General features: G+C 37.6%; 1 protein-coding gene across 1 annotated transcript in view; it reads right to left on the bottom strand.

Annotated features, from left to right (window-relative positions):
• Positions 1-20883, bottom strand: part of FOCAD (focadhesin) — a 377113-nt gene that overhangs the window by 841 nt on the left and 355389 nt on the right. The window contains exons 36-43 of the mRNA XM_079112425.1: positions 16324-16452; positions 13428-13543; positions 10816-11076; positions 10053-10142; positions 7165-7342; positions 5469-5566; positions 3446-3697; positions 1412-1487 (exon numbers count right to left, since the gene is read on the bottom strand). Of these exons, the coding sequence (XP_078968551.1) occupies positions 1412-1487; positions 3446-3697; positions 5469-5566; positions 7165-7342; positions 10053-10142; positions 10816-11076; positions 13428-13543; positions 16324-16452 (1200 nt within the window). The remainder of the gene's footprint in view (positions 1-1411; positions 1488-3445; positions 3698-5468; positions 5567-7164; positions 7343-10052; positions 10143-10815; positions 11077-13427; positions 13544-16323; positions 16453-20883) is intronic.

Below are 20883 nucleotides of genomic sequence, written 5' to 3'. Positions count from 1 at the left end.
TGAATTCGTGTGCTTAATGGAGCAAGTAGGACTGTGCTAAATGATATTTGTACATGCACTCACAAGCTCTACTATTTCTGATTTGCCATAGGTCCCTCAGGGGTCAATTTAAAGCAGAGAAATTGTGTAATCTCTTTGGGTAACTTACTCTATACCTTATTTTAGAATATTAATTTGAATATACCCAAATGTTATTTAAAATATGACAATGTGAAGAAACATAGATAAGCCAGTTACACAACTGTTATGTGACTCCTCTAAGCCCAGGACGATCTCATCAAGTGAACACATGTGTCCCTAAACCACATGACTTTTTTCCTCATTGGTTATCATCTGTTAACTCTGTAACCTAAGAGTGTATATGTGGAGCAACCCATGGTATTATGGATCTACAGTCATTAAAAATGAGGCAAATGAAGAGAGAGGTCCTAATGACAAGTCTCCAGGGATGGATCAAATGAAACTATGTCAGATCAGCCCTGTGAAATCAGGGAAGTTCTGTTTTATCAGAGTCATATTGGAGGCCTTGTTCCATCACCTACAGGCTTCCCATCCACTTGCAGGTGGGGATAAGGACCAGAACCAATGAATTCTTGTTGTCAAACAAAAATTATGCCACACTTAAAATAAAATATGGGTCATACTATGATTCCAGCTTAGACAAATTATCACAGAGAAGACCAACAGGAATGAGACTTTTTAGTGCAGTATCTTACAGGATGTTGGGGACATCAGCAGCAGCTACTTGCTCTAGACCCTCAAGTCCCAGGACATGGATGACAATTTTAGGCTATCTCAGGCCACAAAGTCAATGCCCAAATGACTTCTCAGATTTGAGCAAAAGAATCCCCACAGTTTTCAGAAAGATCTTCCATGTTTGGAGAGGGGGAGGGTCCTACAGTCAGAGTGTACAATAGGAAAATAAAAGACACAAAACATCCAAATGCCTGATAGTATGGGAAAGGCCGAGTTTCCTTGGCAAAATGCCATGCAGCCATTACTACTATTTATGAAACCAGCATAAGAACAAGTTTAAATGCTTTAAAAATAATGGTAAAAAATTAAGTCCAATTCAAATTGTCTCTGTGTATTTTTTCAATAGTATAAAATTATAAACATATTAGAATAATATATATGGAAAGGTACTTTGGTCTTTACTTCTCTGAATTTTCCAAATTTTAATTAAAAATTCTTTTTTACCATTACAATAAAACATTTGAAAATTGCTTAACCCAAAGTTAAAGATGCTGGAACTCTTTTTCTTTTTTTAAACTCACTTTCTGGTTCAAAATGCCACATTAGTGATCACTGAGCCCCTTTAGAAATCAATATATACTATGAGTACATCATTCTGCATCACAGACAACAGTGGATGGCTTTCACCTTTGTTGGAAATAAAGCCTTTTCATACCTTTTAAAAGATCCTTGGACTTTGCTGAGAGGGCTTCTTTAGGGCTTTCCATGATGCTGAATAGCCAGTCAATGAACTAGGGTGAAAAAAGAAAAATGTCAGTGAAGAAAATCCTATTGTCAGCATGAGCTGTCAGTCCCTTGGGCCTAGATACATGATTGCAAGTACAGTAGTCTTTGGGTGATTCATGCTTGGGCTAAGGTTGCAGAGATGAGAGAGGAAAACAAGATTTGTACCCAGTTCCCCTTTAGTTGAAAGACCTCACAAAGCTAAGCCCACTTTCCCTACTGAATACCCTGAGATCAGGGACAGGTTTTAAGAGTGAAGTAGACATGTGCCATGAATATTATCTCTGATCACTCTGAGAGACCCAGAGAGTATAAGAACTTGAGTGCCCAAGTTCACTCCCAGTGAACAATAGTCAAGATTTGAACCCCAGCACACCTGACTCCAAAGCCTTTCTTCGCATCATGCTGCCTCCCACAGGTCTGTGTGTTTTGGCCTAGGTGCCTACGTTGGGCAATATTTAGAGAACATGTCAGATATAAGCCTCAGTTTCTGAAACAAAATGTTTCTATAGATGACAATAGTTATGTGTCCAAATGAATACAAAATGGAAGTTGAAATGCAAGAGAAAAGCATGAAATAATTTAGGTAGAGCCAAGCATGTTAACTGTGAATAAATCCTACAAATGAGGTTGAAACTCATACTACTCATTAGTTTGACTGAATTCACAGCCAAAATTGTTTTTGAATTAGCTACAAGGTGATTTCACTGATGACTGAATGTTACCAGTCTTGGGTTACTGAAAAACATATAACGTTAGTGACAGATACTAGGCACTTTAACTTTGGACATGAAATGGTGGGCTGAAGAAAGCAAAATAGAGAAAATAACTCTATTTCCAGGCTTTAATTAAAATATTTTCTTTATTTTCCTTTTTAAATTTTGTTGTATAATATCCTACTGGCAAGTAAATAAATCAAGCCCTATAAATATATAATTGATGCAAGATGTCTACTCTGTAGTCCAAAGTTAACACAGCTTCACAGTCCAAAAATAACACGAGGGGAGACCACACTTAAATTTATTTTAATTTAAAGTGAACAGAAAATACAAAACTTGGGACAGCAATTGTAATGCTTATTAGATTTAAGGGGGAAAAGGCATTTTAGTTGAGATGTTCAGTGAAGTTATAGATGGCCAAACTGGGTTCACAGTTCAGAAATGTTTTTAAAGATTAATGTTCTGATTTCAAGAATAAGCAACACAATGCTACTTTTAAGCTTTCAACTTCATCAAAATCTAGTTTTGATTAAATGGGATTCAAAGACTCCTATAAGAAGTAAAGGAAGCATAATATCTTCCCACGTTGTGCTAGTTGCCTGGGGAGCCTTAGTATTAAAAGCCAAAGGTGTTTCCTATAGTTTGGGTTTTTCTCTGGACAAAGGTGATAATAGTAGGCCTTTAACAAAACCCCACTAGGCATTTATCACATCCAGGGAAATGACAAGTATGTTTAAGACGCCTGTGGGATGGAATGAGTTATGGGAACCTCAAATATGATGGGGGGTCCAGACCCACATTTCCCTGAGGAAGAGTTCCCTGACCCACCCACTGCTGCGTTGTTGGCCACCCCCCTGCCTTGCTGCTTACCACAGTATCCCACATGAGACACCACCTGGAATCTTGAATTTGCCTTCCTGACTGTCCTCACATTGGGATTCTGAGCTAACAGTTACTCATCCTTTTGTCCCCAGGATCAAGAGTCTTCAGTAAATGAATGAAAATGAGGCTTTCTCTCGCCCTACCCCTAAGAAAGTTCTTCTTGTTGTTGTTCTTTCTCATCAGCGGTCACCCTGAACCTGGGCTGCCCTCAGTCTCTGAGATTGCCTGTGGCTGAGATATGGGGCTGAGAATGAAAGCCTGTGGTGTAGTTCACGTTTCACTTAGCTCCCACCTCAAATCTACAGCAAGAACTGCTGAGGACAAAAGCCAGCCCGCCCTGCTAAGCAGGTGGCTGCCAACCTCACCTTCTGGGTTTGTTCCTTCCATGGCTCTTTCTGCAGCAGAAGCAGCATGCTACTGGGAAGGAGAGTGAGGGCCTCCTGCAGAGAGACCCTGTGCATTGGACTCCTGCCAAGGAAGCTGGATTCTGGCTCAGCCAGGCCATTCTCCTGATGCCATGGCAACCAACTGGCACTGAGGCCAAGGAGGAGTGGGGCCTCATGGTCCCCCCATGCTACCACTGCAACTGCAAATATCAGCAACAAGAAGTCCAAAGCCTGTGATGGAAACAGAAGCAACATTAGGTCACATGACTTACCAACTCAAAGTAATGCATGTCATCTTCCCCTTCGCCCACCCCTCCTCCTGCCCAACCCCTACCCCAGAAGAAGAACTGGACTGACTCAATTTACATGCTTAATGAAGAGAACTTTTCGGTCTGTGCAGGTTTTTAAGGTCCCCTTATGTGAGGTAGTCAATTTGCAATTTCATTATGAATAGTCTAAGATTTCAAGGAAACGACTTATTCCTAATCACAACAAGATCAAAATAGTCCTCGGTTTTGGTGTTTTCAAAGAGATTAAGAAATTAGGAAAAAGATATTTGTTGTTATGTGGCCAAAACTATTTTTAAAAAAATACATCTCATGTTATTTTTGAACAAGCCTCTCTTCATGCATTTAAAAAAGTCTGCTGGGAATCTATCCATGTATATTTAAGACTAATCTAGACACTTGTCAAAAAATTCTAATGTTGATATATCCGAATTGTTGAATTACAGCAATTTAAAATATACTTCTTTCTGTTGCTTTGTTTTCTGAGATTTCTGTAAGAAAACAGGACCATTAATGAAAACTTAGGAAATCGGGAAAAAAAAGAGGACAGATCATACGAGTTCCAAAACAAAGGGGGGAGTCTTTAAAAAGTACTTCTCTATCTCTTAAAGTTCCTTATCTCATGAATTGAATTTCAAAAAATTAAACATACAACTCTTCAGAGAACTGTGCAAAATTTCAAGGAATATATCATAATGAAAATTTTACTTACCATGAAACAGGCCTACAGAAAAAACTCCACTACCAAATGCAAAAGCCAAGTCAAGAAAATGAGAGTAGGGAAATAGCTGTCTTCATTTTACTTATGAATCTTCTTCTTCTTAAACTCACCTAATGCCAGAAGTTCTTACTTTGTCTGGGTCATAGGTCATGCAGCCAGCATGATTAAAATCTCCTCTCCAATGTGTGTGCATATGCAGGTAGGTACTGGCACACATCAAGATTATCTGCATACACTTCAGGAATCTCGTCATATTACGCATTTTTAGCCATCTGTGGGCCAGACTGGAGGCCAGATGCTAGTACTCCCAAATCTTTTGTGGGATCAAACCTAAGTACAAAGGGCCTTAGGTACCCTTTCTTGCTTAGTGTTCTACGGGTTCTGCCTGCAAAGATCGTATTTTGTTGAAAATATTTCTCAAAGGGCAGTCCTGGGTATCTCCAATAGCAAGGAAAAAATACCTGTTTGCTTGAGGTGTCAGAGAATTGTTACTGGCATTTCTTAAAAATTAAAGGAAGGCAGGAAAGAAAAGATACAAGCAGCATGCTATAGTTTGGATCTTGACTGTTCCCCCTAAGGCCAGTGTGTTACAGGCTTGGTTCCCACAGTAGCACTACTGGAAGATGGTGGGACTTACTGGAAAGTCTTTGAGTCATTTGGGGTTTGCCCTTGAAGGGAACTATGAAACCCTGGCCCCTCCCTCTTCTTCTCTTTTGCTTCCTGGCCATAAGATGGCAGTTTGGCTTCAGGACGTCTTCTTTTCATGATGTGTTGCCATGTCACAGGTCCCAAAACTATGGGGTCAACTGATCATGGACTGAAATCTCCAAAACTTTAAGTCAGAATAAACCTTTTCTCTTTATAAGTTGATTACATCAGATATTTGTTAAAGTCACAGAAAGCTGACCAAGACACAGCAACATATTCCTCTTTTGAGAGACGGAATCTAAGTTCCAGTTTGAATGAAATTACAAACTACTCCTCTAGAGTGTACCTCATCAAGAGCCACGTGGTGAATAGGTGTTGACTGGTAAGCAACATTTCTGATATAACCCATCAGTTCCAAGAGCCACTCCATTCTCTTCAATACACCTGAAATGAAAAGAATATGTTTTTAAATGGGACCACAATTTTCCTTAGAATAGTAAAATAGGTCAGAAATAACAATCATAACTAAACCAAAACGTGGTAAAAACCCTATTAAACAGTTTTAAGGTCTGAGACTTGTGAGTTCCCATGAAAGAATTGATATTATTCTTATTAGATTACTATATTTTGGTACTTGCTTCCAAAAGTAAATCTATTCTACAAATCTCCTTACCCACTAATCTAAAACGAATTTATTGGACCTTCTCTCTCAACATTAAATATACTAGGAGAAATCTGGTATGCTATCTACTCAGTAAGGTTGAATCATGGGTAATTAGTTATTTTTACAGACCTGTTTTGCTTAAGTGGTCCCAATTTGTGCCAAGATCACAAAGGAACCCTATCCCAAACACATAAAAACAAAACAACAACAACAAAAACAAAAACCTAGCCATTGTATGGTAACTGGAGAATAAACATCAGCATAAACATTGATTTTTGTCCTTTTAAAATCTTTTTTACATGAGAATTCCCAGCACAGTAAAAACTACTTAGAAAGGCTTTCAAACTTTAAGAGGAATGTATGAATTACATTTGAGTGTTGGCTAGTTAGAACCAAAGGCAACATCAAATTATTTCATTTTATTTAAAGTATCTTCCTGCATATTTGGAAACATCTGCTAGGTTTCTTTCTGATAAATGTACTTCTGGTTTATAACAACAACAACAGAAACCCACCGTTTCTCATCACAGGTTGGTCTTTCAGTGGACAGGCACTAATAAATAAATGGGAAACTATCTCAATTGCCAAAGAGGAGGCTGAATCAAAATTTCTTATATCACCTTGGAGAATCTTCCAATCGTCTTTGTTAGGTTTTCCCTCAAACCAAAAAGGCATGAAAGATGGATAGGGGAAATGGGCACATGAACATGAGTAACTTTCCTGGGATCACAAGGGCTTCCCAGCCACATCTGACCCACCTAAGCCAGGTACCATTCTGAATCTGAATGCAATGTGGAGAAACAATAAGCACAAGACCAGAAAGACAGGAGCCATAGACGAGCTCCATTTTCAGGTGATTGTTAAAGCACAATGTCTGAATGGCTTAAAACTTGCACCATGAGATTCATAAGCTTGCAAGTGTGTGTTGCAGGGCCAGATTTTATTTTTTGAAACTTTGAGAAATTCTACAGAATAACTATGTAATTTTTTGCTTGTTTTCCTTTGTGACCATTCAAAAATAACCACTCAAAAACCATTTTCATGATCTCATCTGGCAGAATCAATCTACACCTTGTGTGTTTTCAAAACTGAGTAAAATAGGCAAAAGCAACCTGGTACACTTGTTTGTATCCTTGAGAGACTAAAATGCCAAGTACAACAGAAAAATCCTCAAAAGAATTCATTCCTATCTCTACAAAGTAGCCGTTGTCTTCTATAAGTGCTCATCTGCATTCAGGCACTCTCCATGTGGCCTGACAAGGCTTAACCTGTGCCAAAAAGCACTAAACTAGCTTTTTCATGAGAAAACAAATACAAATAAAAGGAACAGCAGTCAGTTTTATTTCTGTTCCTGATGTTTGCCAGGAACTGGCCTCACCTGTGTTGGCATGGCTCACAATCCGTGCCTGGTACAAACTGTGCAGAATCATCCAGGCCAATGACTCTTTCTCGTGGTGCTGCAGAGCAACACTGAGCATATCAGTTAGGCTCATCAAGGGGAATCGTCCTTGAGAGATTAAGTACAGCTTGACAAAGACAGCCTTTTCCATGTTGCTCTGCAAAATAGCAAATTGTTCAGTCACTATTAAATTAACTGAAGTGGCTACAGAACCTCAGGGCAAGGGCAAAACAGAAAGGGAGAGTTTGATGCTATTATCCCAGATGCTAAAACTGTTCATTTCCTGCAGCATGTGACCTATCTGTCTGTGTGCTGTATTAAAATGCACATACAATAAAAGGTTGTAATGTCATCTCCTATTCCTTCATAAAAGTCATGAATGTATTCAGGGGTTAATAGGTAATATTTAGTATGTATACACAATAAAAATAAAATGAAAACTAGTAAATATAGTACTTATCATGTGCCAAGCACCAATCTAAGCAATTAACATGTATTAATTCAGCAGTTTTTAAAAATTTGGTACACAGACCTCTGGGGATTCCAAGACCCTTTGAGAGGTTCTGTGAGGTCAAAACTATTTTAATAATTACACTAGACTGTATTAGTATTCATTGTATTTTTCACATCCACTTGTAATTTTTTAAAAGCCATTTTCACTTAAAATATCCTTGTAAACAGTAAAAATTATTAGTTTCATTAAACTTTGGCCCTTGAGTACACATCTTTTTAATATTCTATGTGACAAACTGGGAAATATGCATAAGGAACTTCAATGATGGTTGTTTCAACAAAAAACGCTTGTAAGACTGAATTGTGAGCTAAATAAAATAGGCAGTCTTCTCATGGAACAAAGTTTACTTGAAAGAATGATGGAAAAACTGGTTATTCAAACTGGGTATTTAATAGATTATTTTATTAAAAATTGGAGGAAATGAGCCTTTCACTTCAAGGAAAGTACCTGACAGTATTTATTGTCAATGATAAAATCTAAGTTTCCTAGTGAAAATTAGATTTTTAGAAAATTTGTATCTGATACTATGAGCTTGGCAGCTTCCCAATATGTAAAAAGCTTTTCTGATGAGATTGCTGGGGATGTTAACAAATATGATGTTTTGATATTGTACAATGAAATGTGTCAACATTTGGAAGGTTTTCAACATTTTCCAAATGACCAATGTATGACATTACTAAATCATGCATGCGTAAAAGACCAGAAGTGCAAGCAGACAGACCAATGGATTTTAATGTATTAGAGTATCTCAATTTCATTAATGTGGTTTGGTCTCCACATTGCAACTAACCTTTAAGAAACTAAGAGGAGTTGAGTTTTGGTGCAATATCAAAGAAGGATATTCATAATTTTCTGCAAAGACTATTAATACACTTTTCCTCTTTCCATCCACACTGTATGAGATTTGAATTTCTTCACATACTTCATTAAAACAAAAATCATACCAGACTGAATGAAGAAGCAGCCAGGAGAAGCCAGCTGTCTTTTGAGTCAGACTTTAAAAAATTTTCTGAAAATGTTAAACAATGCCACTTTTTTCATTACTTTGTATATGTATTAAATAATTTTAATCATTTGAGTTAAGATGTAAAGGGCAAGTTTACATTTTTCCTCGTTTTAATTTCTAATAAAGTAAATATCAATAGATATAACCTATATAATTAAATCCCTTTGGGGTCCCCAATAATTTATAAGAAACTGAAGTGTTCCTGAGACCACAATATTTGAGAACTGCTGCATTAACCATTTAGTTCACACAGGAATGTTCTGTAGTACACTACAATTACCATTCTTTTGTATATGAAAAAACTGAAGCAAGAGGATAAGTATCTTGCTGGCATTCCCAAAGCTACACGTGGTGGCAGAGTAAGCCTTGGAACCCAAGGAGTCCTGCTCTTTTGCCACTGCTTCTTACTTCTATTCTTTCCAGAAATGAACAAAAACTCTGACCTCTGTGGAGAAGAACAACTCTTTGGGGAACATCAAAATGCTATTTAGTATGTTCCAGTGACAATATTCTGAGTGGTATTTAAGAAACTCAAGTGAGTAATATAGCAACCTCCAGCTCTAGGTATCAAGAAGAAAATTATATGCTTCATTTCCAACTACATTTAATAAATGTAATAATATAATTAATTATATGACTATAATAATTATGCATGATAAATAATTACTGAGTTCTTACCTTGGGTCAGGTACTATTCCAACTCAAATTAGGAGTGCATTTATATATATATATATAAACATATATATATACACACACACACACACTCATACACATATATATGTATATATATATATTTTTTTCTAAATCTGACAACTTTATTGATATACTACATTTGCTCATTCATCATTCATCATTTGCCTAGGGGTACTCACGATCCTGTGTCAGAGCTAATAGTGTTTGTTGTTCAATCAACTATGCTTCTGCATTCTAAAAGGATAGCATCAGGTGTAAGAAAACAAATTTGAGAACAGAATTACTTATTCATGCCTTTCATATGCAATAGAAATTTCTTCGATCAGAATATAGTCATTCCTGTGGGTATTATATTGAAGAGGTTGCCCAGTACTTATTTTTGCCCATAGGTATTGCAAAAATGTTCTTGACAAAATAAAAGAAATTAAATTAAAATATTATTCATCCATCTACCCATTCATACAACATGTATTAGGCACCAATCACACCAGTAGGTTGGAGAATAGACCCCATAGTGGCATAGTTTCAGCTTCCTGAAATTAACCAGGAACATATGAGAAACAAAACTAGTTTCAGTCAAAAGGACACTCTAATCAATTCTTCAATTTCTGATTCAATAATGAAAAAAATATACACATATAGATATGTTATTACCTTAGTAATCTGGGAGATACGATTGGCATCATCATCTGTCATTTCCGAAAGGCATTTTGCTATACTAATATACAGTTCTAGATCATTTCTCTGGTTAAAAAAAAAAAAATCCCAAGCATGTCAAAATACAATGTAAAACAAGAATAACAAAAATCTATTTTTCATGTTCTGACAAATTATTAGATTTACCATCATGAACAACAGCTGATGAGATCTGAATTTTAAACAAACCAAAACATATAGCCAGTTTTTATCATTTTAAGGACTTCTTTCATGTTACTTTCTGTTTGTTTGGATGTACTAATTTTTTTTTTTTCCTATCAGAATTCCACTGTTCCAAGCAGATTTTTAGCTGCTTTGTAAAACTTTAATTCAGAGACCCTTTGGAGTAGGGGGAAGCTAATATTAAGTCATTTGGTAAAAACAGTTATTGGATAATGTACCCTAGGACTCTCCAGGTGTAAAATGAAAGGATTTCTGAGCTTTCTCATCTTCTACAGGCATGTGGTAAAAAGACCCAACAACAAATTTCCTGGTACAGCACTGCTTAAGCTGCTTCTAAGCTTACTTGAAACTTTGGTTCTAAATATTCAACCTCAGCTTAGCTCTTTGGAAGCAAACACGCTCCTAGTGAAGAATGTGGTTATTTCTTGCTAGCCTTCCCACCCACATTCTTAAAACATACAACTCTCTCCTTTGCCAAAAAGGCTTTAAAGAAGCCCAAACATAAATTGTCAGGAATGTAAATATTTTTGTTCCTTACCCGAATCTTATTTGGCAGAAGGTCAAAAATTTTCCCAGTAGCTTCACGGAGCAGACTCCAGAGGTGGTGGGCAGGGCTGGGCAGTTTCATGGCCTGGCTCAGACCCTGCAAGGCACTCGGGCATAACTCAGGATTGCAAAGTGGGGAAGCTGCTTTAAAAACTGCCACCATTAAGTTTTCAACAAAACCAAGGATCTGTTCATCAGAGACATGTTTTATCCACAGAGGCACAGACACCAGGAGGTATTTCTTGATATCCAGCTAGAAGTAAAACAGAAGAGGTCAGATGTAAACAGGTGAGCCTGAGTTTGCAGTGCTGGAAACCTCAGGGTCATCTCTGTGTCTGAGGATAGACCAAGAGATAAAAGGGTCGGTTAGCTTCCTCTCCCTCACTGTCCCACGGCTTCATGGTCCAACTGGTCATCAGTGCATGTAACTTGGTTGCTACAGTTACTTCTGATTCAGGGTGACTGTTGTGTATATGTGCTATCTGCCAGTCCATCTGTGAAAGGCTCAACTGAAACTGTAGACCTTTTTAGAGGATAATAAAACGCTACTTCTGAAAGTACACAACAGTTGCTATTTGGTTTTAAAAGGCTACATACTCCAGCAAGGAAAGCTTCTGAAGATGAAAAGCTGTCGGCTGGACACAACTCAACAGGGCATTTGATATTGCTAATTTCTTCTTCTGAGGAAAATAGGGAAGCAATAAGGAGAATGGCATGCCCGGGCCACTTGACTGAAGAGCCACTAGCAGAGCACATGGAACTGACCACAGTGACTCAAAGCTCACCACAGCACCGCTCTGTCACATGACACAGACTTTAATAGCTGTGATACTAAAGGCTAAAAGGAGTTGTCTGAAAATATAATGCCTGTCAACAAAATCAGTAGCTTTCCAGAAAGATCAATGTAGTTGACACGAGTTTCTGAGAGGCTCATTGTAAGGAATATGCCATCTCAGATCATTTTATAAGATGATACATTAATTAACAAAGATAAAAAGACTCACAACCAAAGACAAAGAGCCACATAGGTCTAAAACAGAAATTAAAAGATTACTAATAGCTAGAAAAATTTCTGAAGGAAACAAAATGCTGTTAGAGATATCCCTGATTCAAAGGGAAAAAAGAGTTAATAGTATAAGGCTTTGGAGTCAGCTAGATATTATTCTCCCATATATTAGCTATGCAAACTTTGCTGGATTTCTATTTGTCTCAGTTTATCAACCTATAAAATGATTAAAATGTATTTCTCAGAAAGAAAATAAGCCAGACACCAAAGACTTCATATTATATGATTCTTTTCTAAATGATTTCTAAAATTTATGTTAAATTTAAATTTATATAAAAGTTCTTGTAAACAGGAGAAACTTTAAGAGACAGCAGGTCCGTGGTGGCCTGAGCCTGAGATTGGAAGTGGGATTGAATAAATCTAGGCACAATGGAGCTTGTGCTGAGTGAGGGAGGTGTTCTTGGAGATGACGGAAAACATATAAAGGAAATAAAACTTACCAACATTTACAATTAAATGGCCATTTTCGGGCCATATAAATTATAACTCATTAAAACCATTTTTAAAAATCGTAAAAATTGTAGAGATCACATCTGATGTCTGCAAGTACTCACTCCGTGCTAACAGGTACCAGGTACATAGCAAGTGCTCAATGACAGCTAAATGGAAGTCACTTGGAGTGGGTAGGGTGGACTCAGGCCTCAACAACGTGCACCTTTAATTAAAGGGAACTAGGAGGAGTAGGAAAGGCCAGGAACTCAAAAACAATGTAGAGTGGGGACTAAAGCCAAAAGACTGAGGAAATGAAAAAGCCTTGCACTAAAGAATTAAAGCCTCCGAGAACAGAAGAATAATAGGTTACATTTAGAGAAATTCAAAGATAAAGATCATTTATTCATACAACTGATAAACCGCTAATGAATCTAGAATTTGTTTTTCTCTCCTAGCTTGACATGAATTCAAAATTAAACATCTTTAATGACTTCACATCTTCAAATACTATTACTCTATTCTTCCTGTCTACCTTTGATCCGTATGTGGAAGGTGCTGACCCCTCTATCACAGATACCAGGCTGGATCACTTTCTTCTCGGCACTTGGTTCAAGCTGAACACCCCAGCGGAGGTTCACGCTCTCTCCACCCACACTCTCCCACTACCTCCCTTCGTACCTGACCAAATCCTACCAAACCTTTAAGGTTCACCTTCTTTGCTTTCTCCTCTGGGAAAGGGCTGAGTCCAGTGCATGTAGCTTTGCTTTTTTCTTAATACGTACAGAAATGACTATGCATATCACACAAATAAACGGAGATTCAAAGAACTCCACAACTTTCTAGTTGTATGATCTTGAGAAAGGAACCTTGTTACCTCTGGCTATCACTTTCCCCTTTTTGTAATACACAGTAGCTAAATGATAAATGGTAGTGACAGGAGAGCAGTTCTGAATCATTTTCCAATCTGTGGGCCAGCTACTATCAAGCCCTGTTTTTGTAAAGTTCCATCAGTCCACTCTTGACTCTGAGAACACATCCCCAAATGAATGTTAATCTCCAAATTCAGTTTACCCGCCTGTCAGCCAATGCCCTCAACTAGTACATACGCTCAGGCTGTGGATCAGGGGTGGCATCACCCACAAGCCCAACAGTGCAGCTGCATTCTGGGATGACTGAGCCTGAGTCACCATGATTTCAAGGCAGAGTTGCTGTATCTCTTCCCCTAAAAGAGAAGAGAAAAAGATTTCTGTAAGTGAGTTGCTTCACTGAATCATTTCCAGGCTTTAATGTCTGAATTAAAGCACTTGCTAAGTGAAAGGATTTTGCAGGTAACATAACTTGAGTAAACCAAAGTTATTTCAAGAGACCTTATTGGTGATGAGGTGAAGAATGTGAGCAGTGGTGTCCAGTACCAAGTCTTGGGATTGGCAAGGGCCTTTAGCTAGTGAGTAAAGTTTCTCTTCCACCTAGAGAAACCTAAATGTTCAAACACTACCAAAACTAAGAGAAAATGCTACCTAAAAATCATGCAGTCCCTGTTTTCCCTTCTGCTCCACCTTGAATCCAACACAAACCTACCTGTGTATGAAATGGCTTATAGATACAGCTACTGTCTCTACTGACCAGACCTTTTCTGTATTCTATTTCCTCTTAGTGGATTTATTTTCCCAGCCAAACCTTTTCTCCTTTTTTTCTAAGGACTTAGCTGAAACAGTACACCATATTTTCAGTATCATATACAAAAGCAGGAGAGGGACAGAGAAACATGTTTTCCAAATGAAATCTCTGGAAATCTAGTTTGGTGACATCATGTCTTATACAGAGATTAGGTTCAAACATAAACATTTCTGCAAAACTTGAGCATAGTGAAAATATTTTTTATTTTTATTTATTAATTTTGGTGGTGCTAGGGATTGATTTTGGGACCTCCTGCATGTTAGGCAGGCACTCTACCACTCAGCTACATTCCCAGCCCCAAACCACTTTTAATTATATCTAAAATTACATATATAAATTACAGTACACAAGTCATTCTGTATATCATCTGTACATAAACGTTCTACTGTAGGTGATAGAACCATGAATCAGCCATGGCAATAGAAGCACATAATTTTATGACACTGTTTAAACTGTTCTTTTTATGGAGTCAGGCAGGGATCAAGAAATATATGTGCATGTGATAATTCCTTTCTGTACAAGAGGGGTTGCTGTGGATGAAGGGGAGGTGTTGAGCTGTGCATTCCCTTTGCCTCTCACCATGAAGATCTCTGGTAGGGAGAATGATGTTCCTGTAATGACTTCCACATCCTTCTCCCTGGAACCAGTGAATACATTAACTTATATGGCAAAGGAACTCTGCAGGCATGATTAAGGTTAAGGACCTTGAGTTCAGGAGATTATTCTGGATTATTTAAGTGGGTTCATTAGTCATAAGAGTCCTTAAATATGGAAAAACTTTCCTGCCTGCAGAAAACCAGGAAGATACTGCGAGAAGGCCTCAGCCCTGCTTTGTTTATTTTGAAGTTGGAGAAAGAGGGCATCAAGTGAAAAGATATGGGTACCCTCTAGGAAGGAAATCTGCCCTGCTTGTACCTTGACTTAGTCTGGTGGGAATCAGGTTGGACAGCTGGATGATACAAAGGTAAGATAATAAATCTGAGTTGTTCTGAGCCACTAAGTCCATGCTAATTTGTTACAACAGCAATAGAAAACACAGTATCCCATAGAGTGCTTCCTTGAAACCTAGGGCTCTGGAAGTACTGTTTGATATCCACCATACCAGGTGTGCACCACATGCTCAGCACTGCAGAGAAGCAGTGTTTTTAACTACTCTGTTTGGCCTGTCATTAGATCTCTCTCTCCTCACCCTCAGCTGTAGGAAGTCAAAGACTCAGAAGGGCAAATACTTTAGATTAGGTAGAGGGGAGTGAAGCAAGGGGAAGGGGTTTGGGGGTAGGAAGGATAGGAGAGTGAAACAGACAGTATTACCTCATGTACATATATGACTGCATCACTGATGTGACCCTACAATATGTACAATCAGAAAAATGAGAAATTACACTCCATTTATGTATGATGTATCAAAATGCATAAATGCATTCTATTGTCATGTATAACTAATTAGAACGAATTTTAAAAAAGAATACAAGCAAAAATAAACATTGGCAAGAGTGTGGGGAAAAAAGGTACACTCACACATTTATGGTGGGACCGCAAATAGATGCAACCACTCTGGAAAGCAGTGTGGAGATTCCTTAGAAAACTTGGAATGGAACCACCATTTGACCCAGCTATCCCACCCCTTGGTTTAAGTCCCAAAGGACTTAAAATCAGCATACTATAATGATGCAGCCACATTAATGTTTACAGCAGCTCTACTCACAAAAGCTAAACTATGGAACCAGCCTAGGTACCCTCCAACAGATGAATGGATAAAGAAAATGTGGTATATATACACAATGGAATACGATACCGCCATAAAGAGAAGTGAAATTATTGCATTTGATGGTAAATGGATGAAACTGGAGACTATCATGCTAAGTGAAATAAGCCAACCCCCCAAAAAACCAAAGGCCAAATATTCTCTCACAATGGGGGCAGAGGGGTAGGAAAAATATAAGTACTCTGGATTAGACAAAGGGGAATGAAGGGAAGGGAGTGAGGATGGGAATAGGAAAGATAGTAGAATGAATCAGATATTACTTTCTTATGTGCGTATATGAATAGACCACCAATGTAATTAATTCCACATCACGTATAACCAGAAGAATAGGAAGTAATACTCCATATATGTATACTATGTCAGAATACATTCTACTGTCATGTATAACTAATAAGAACAAATGTTTTAAATGGTGGAATTTAAAAAAGAAAGAAAGAAAGAAACAGCCACAAGATCCCGAAGTCCACCAGTTACTACAACTTGTGACAAAGAATCTGTTTTCCCATTCAGGTCAGATCCTAAAAGCAAAATCTGAAGACCTAAAAACACTTGATATTTACCAAAGTTTAGCCTCATAAGTGGAGAAAGGAGCGCAGCCCAGTTTGCAGGAGGATACTGGTAGCTTTCTCCAACAGTTGCTATGGGTTTCATAACTACTTTGAGAAGGGAAGGAGGCACAGCTTCAGGACCTGTAAGGAAAAAATAATAAAACATCTTCATAGCATCATGAGTATGGAAAATCACTACTTTCCCTTCGTTTCAAAGAATTCGGTATCATGTGTTCAAGCCCTTCAATTCTGTGCTCTGAATTTCAACCCCATTTGCTACAATATCTTATTTTCTCTCCTCTTCCCTCTTTTATTTGTCTCCAATCTTTCTCTCTTGACAGGATAGGAGAGTTCCACTTTTTTGTTTTTAACTTAGCTCAAGATCTTCCGCACTCTCGTGTCTTTTTATTTAGTTTTTAAAAAGAACAATTTACTCTATGTTACTGCCTCGCTGCTCACCTACTCCTCAGGGCACTTTCAGCAGATGGTACCAAATGTTAAGAACTGCTCTTCCCACATGTACATACCCAGGATAAACTTTAATTTGTAAAGTAGGCACAGAAAGAGATTAATGATAACTAATAACAAAATAGAACAATGATAATAATATCCTTGAATAAAACATGAATATGGTTTTACTCTCAAAACTTCTTACTATAGAATATACACCCTTCTTCTTGATGAATGTGAAATGGTACTTAAAGGAGTGCTGTAAAGTTTCTCTTTGGCACATCCTATACTTTGGGTATTGTTGTGGTCTGAATGTGTCTCCCAAATTTCCTGTGTTGCAAACATAATCCCCAAACTGTGGAATCTTGGGGAGGTGGTTAATGGGTTCTGAAGGAGTGACTCTGTAAACTACTGCTGAAAAATTTGCTCTGTCTCATCATGCAATGCCCTCAACCACCTTATCATTCAGCAAGAAGATCCTCACCAGGGCTAGCACCATGCTCTTGGACTTCCCAGTCTGCAGAATTGTAAACTAAACTTCTATTCTTTATAACTGACTGTTTCAGGTATTTTCTTATAGCTACAGAAAACGGACTAAGACAGGGCTGTTATTAAGTAAAACAGAGTTGTTTGGCACAAACACTGCAATACCATTTCAGTGGATCTGATCATTTAGCCAGCTGTAAAGCAACTAAAAGATGGGCAGCATATATAGCATGGATAAGCTGGACAAAATTATGATTCATGTGCTAGGTAGGACAGAGTGGGACATCATGAAATTACACCATGCTACTCAGAATGATGCAATATTTCAAATTTAAGAGTTGTTTATTGCTGGGATTTTCTATTTTCTGCTTTTGGACTACAGTTGACTATGGGTAACTGAAAATGTAGAAAACAAACCCACAGGCAAACGAACACTACTATGTATGTATATGTACACACACAGACACACAGACACACACACACACACACACCACAGAATATTGTTCAGTCTTAGGAAACCCTGTTGCATGCTACAATATGAGTGAACTTAAGCATGTTATGCTAAATGAAATAAACCCGTCACAAAAAGACAAATACTGTGTGATTCTACTTATACGAGGCACCTATAAAAGTCAAATTCATAGATAAGTAAAGTAAAACTGTGATTGAGGAGAGGGAAGGGAGATATTGTTCACTCAATGGGTATAATTTTAGTTTTGTAAGATGAAAAAGTTCTGGAGATTGGTTTCACAGCAATGTAAATATACTTAGCGATATAAGCTGTACACTTAAAATGATAAAGAGGGTAAATTTTATGGTTCTTTTACCACAATTTTTAAAAGGAGTTGCATATTCAGAATAAGTTAAAAAAAGAAGCAGAAAGGTTGGTAGAACTGAAAAATGGAGCAGCAGAAGTGGAAGCAGGGGTTTTTTGTTTTATTGTTTTTGTTTTTGTCTCCCCTCTTTTTTCCTTCTGGCATTCAAGGCAAGCTCTGTCAGACACTAGCTATTCACAAGCTAAAGGAAGAAAGGCTGCAAAGACCACATATGACAAAACATATAGGCTTTAAAAATATAGTTTTTAAAAGTCACTAAGCAAAAATAATTACAGTCCAATGGCAAAACACAAAAGTAAACACTGAGGACGGGGAAAAGATTAATCGAGTTAATACATAATAACATTCAAAATGATGAGTTATCAAAGTTTAGAAGATGAATGGTAGTGAGAGTTACATAATAATATGAATATAATAAAATTGAAAACTTAACAAGTATGAACACATATGAATCAAATACCAAAGTCCCAAAATACATAAACACTGATAAAATTGAAGGGAGATAGAGTTTTATAATAATTGTTGGAAACTTCAAAACACTACTTTTAATAATGTATGGACTGTTCAAATGGAAGATATAGAGGTAGAGGGCCTAACAACCACTCTAAACCAAAGAGATCTAGTTGTCATGCAACACTAAACACCATCAGAATACACATTCGTATAAAGCACAGATGGCATCTTCTCCCAGACTGACCACATGTCAAACCACAAGTTTCAATTGATTTTAAAAAACTGAGGTCATAAATGGATTTTCACTAACCTCAATGAACTAAAACTAGAAATCAGTAACATTTCCAGGAAACTGGAAATTTCACAAATATATAGAAAGTCAAAAATATACTCTTAACAAATAAATGGAAGAAGAAATCACACAAAAGTTAGAAAACACTGTGAGACAAGTGAAAATAAAAACACAAAATAGAAAACTTATGAGATGCTGCAAAAGCAGTTCTCTGAGGGAGATTTCTAGTGATAAGTGCCTGTGTTATAAAAAGTACAAAGAGCTCAAATCAATATCCTAATTTCATACCTCAAGGAACTAGGAAAAGAAGAGCAAACAGACTGAAAGTTAGCACAGAGAAGGAAATAGTAAAATTTAGAGTGAAGATAATACAATATAGAATAGAAAAACAACAGAACCAACAAAAAAAAAAAAAAATTAGATCTTCGGAAAGAGCAACAAAACTGATAAACCTCATGATAGATTAAGAAAAGAGAAAGACTAAATATAAAATAAAAACACAAATGAAAGTGGAGATATTTCTACTGACCTTGCAGAAATAAAAAGCATTATAAGAGAACACCAAGACAAACTGTACGCTTAAGCGGGATTCGAGATGGTGGAGTGAGGAAGGCTGCGTTTACAGTTGCTTGTGGCTCGGGACTGAAGCAGCAGGAGTAGGGCTTCTCGGTGAGGTGGGTACAGTGAGAGACTGAAACTCAATATCAGACAGTGGGAGTTTCTTAGAGATTCCAGAAGTTAAGGTGCTTTGAACAAAGAACAAGAAAGAGGACACTAGAGCAGCAGCAATGGTTTAAAACCTCATGGGGGAGGGACGACACACAGAAACGCAACGGACAAATGCAGAGTCTTTTTTCCTTTCTTCCTTTTCTTTGGTGTTTTAGTTGGGCTAATGGATATGTAGATATAAAACATATGTGTTTCTTCCCCCCCCCCCCCCCCCCCCATTTTTAGCATTTTGGTAAGGGGTGGGTACCAGGGATTGAACTCAGGGGAACTCAATCGCTGAGTCACATCCCCAGCCCCATTTTGCATTTTATTTAGGGTCTCACTAAATTGTTTAGTGCTTCATTTTTGCTAAGGCTGGTTGTTAACTTGAGATCCTACTGCCTCAGTCTCCTGAGCCTCTGGGATTACAGGTGTGGGCCACAGTGCGTGGCTCATTATTAGCATTTTAAATGATTATTTGTCTTGTCTTTTGAGGGTTAGGGTTTCTTGTTTGCTTATTTTGATTTGGTGTTATTTTTGTTTCTCTTTTTCTCCTTGCATCTCTCTAACAGACAAATTCCCTTGTTCTCTCCCTTTGCTTTGATTTTTAACATTTTTTCTTCTCCTTTCTAGCCATCGCTTACTACATTTCTTCTACTTCCTCTCTTGTTCACATTTTGAACTTTTTAAACTTTTACCTTCCTATTACATTGTCTTTTCCCTAATGAACTGTGTTTTTGCCACTTTTTAAAACTTGGGTTTTTAAAACTCCTGTCCTCACCATTCATGGTCCTACAGTGGATGGCATGTGACACCTTCTGTTTATTTTATTGCCAGATTTAGTTCATGGCTATTTGCTGTTTTTGCTTTCAGCAATTGTTGATCCCATCACTCCCATTTTTTGTGGTAATTAGTGTTGTAGATGGTACAGTAGGCACTAAGTATTTATTGTAATGTTATATATTTTTTGCTAATGTTGTTTCAATTGTTTGTTTCCTCCTTTTCCGTCAGGTGCTGGAAACCGGCAGGACACTAACTACAAGTTCACAAGGTAGAGACTTGCTGCTGAACAAAACCCAGGCAAGAGACAGTGCACCTTGCTCCACAAACTAACCATCTAGACTTCAGCAATATCTTAACACAAAGAACAGAAAAGACAAAAATGCAAAACTAATGAAGGACATCCACTCTAAAGCAAAGACAGAATTAACACAAGAGGCTGTGGACACTATACCTATGAAGGGTTCTCAATATAGATCACTCCTGTGCTCCTTTAGAATACACAGAGTTGTTAAATGAAGAAGGGCAATCTCAGGGATGTACCCCTACACATCCTGCTATATGCAA

The sequence above is a fragment of the Sciurus vulgaris genome (genome assembly GCF_902686455.1).
Source record: "Sciurus vulgaris genome assembly, chromosome: 15".
Taxonomy (NCBI): domain Eukaryota; kingdom Metazoa; phylum Chordata; class Mammalia; order Rodentia; family Sciuridae; genus Sciurus; species Sciurus vulgaris.
This window is presented reverse-complemented; position numbering and strand designations above follow the sequence as displayed.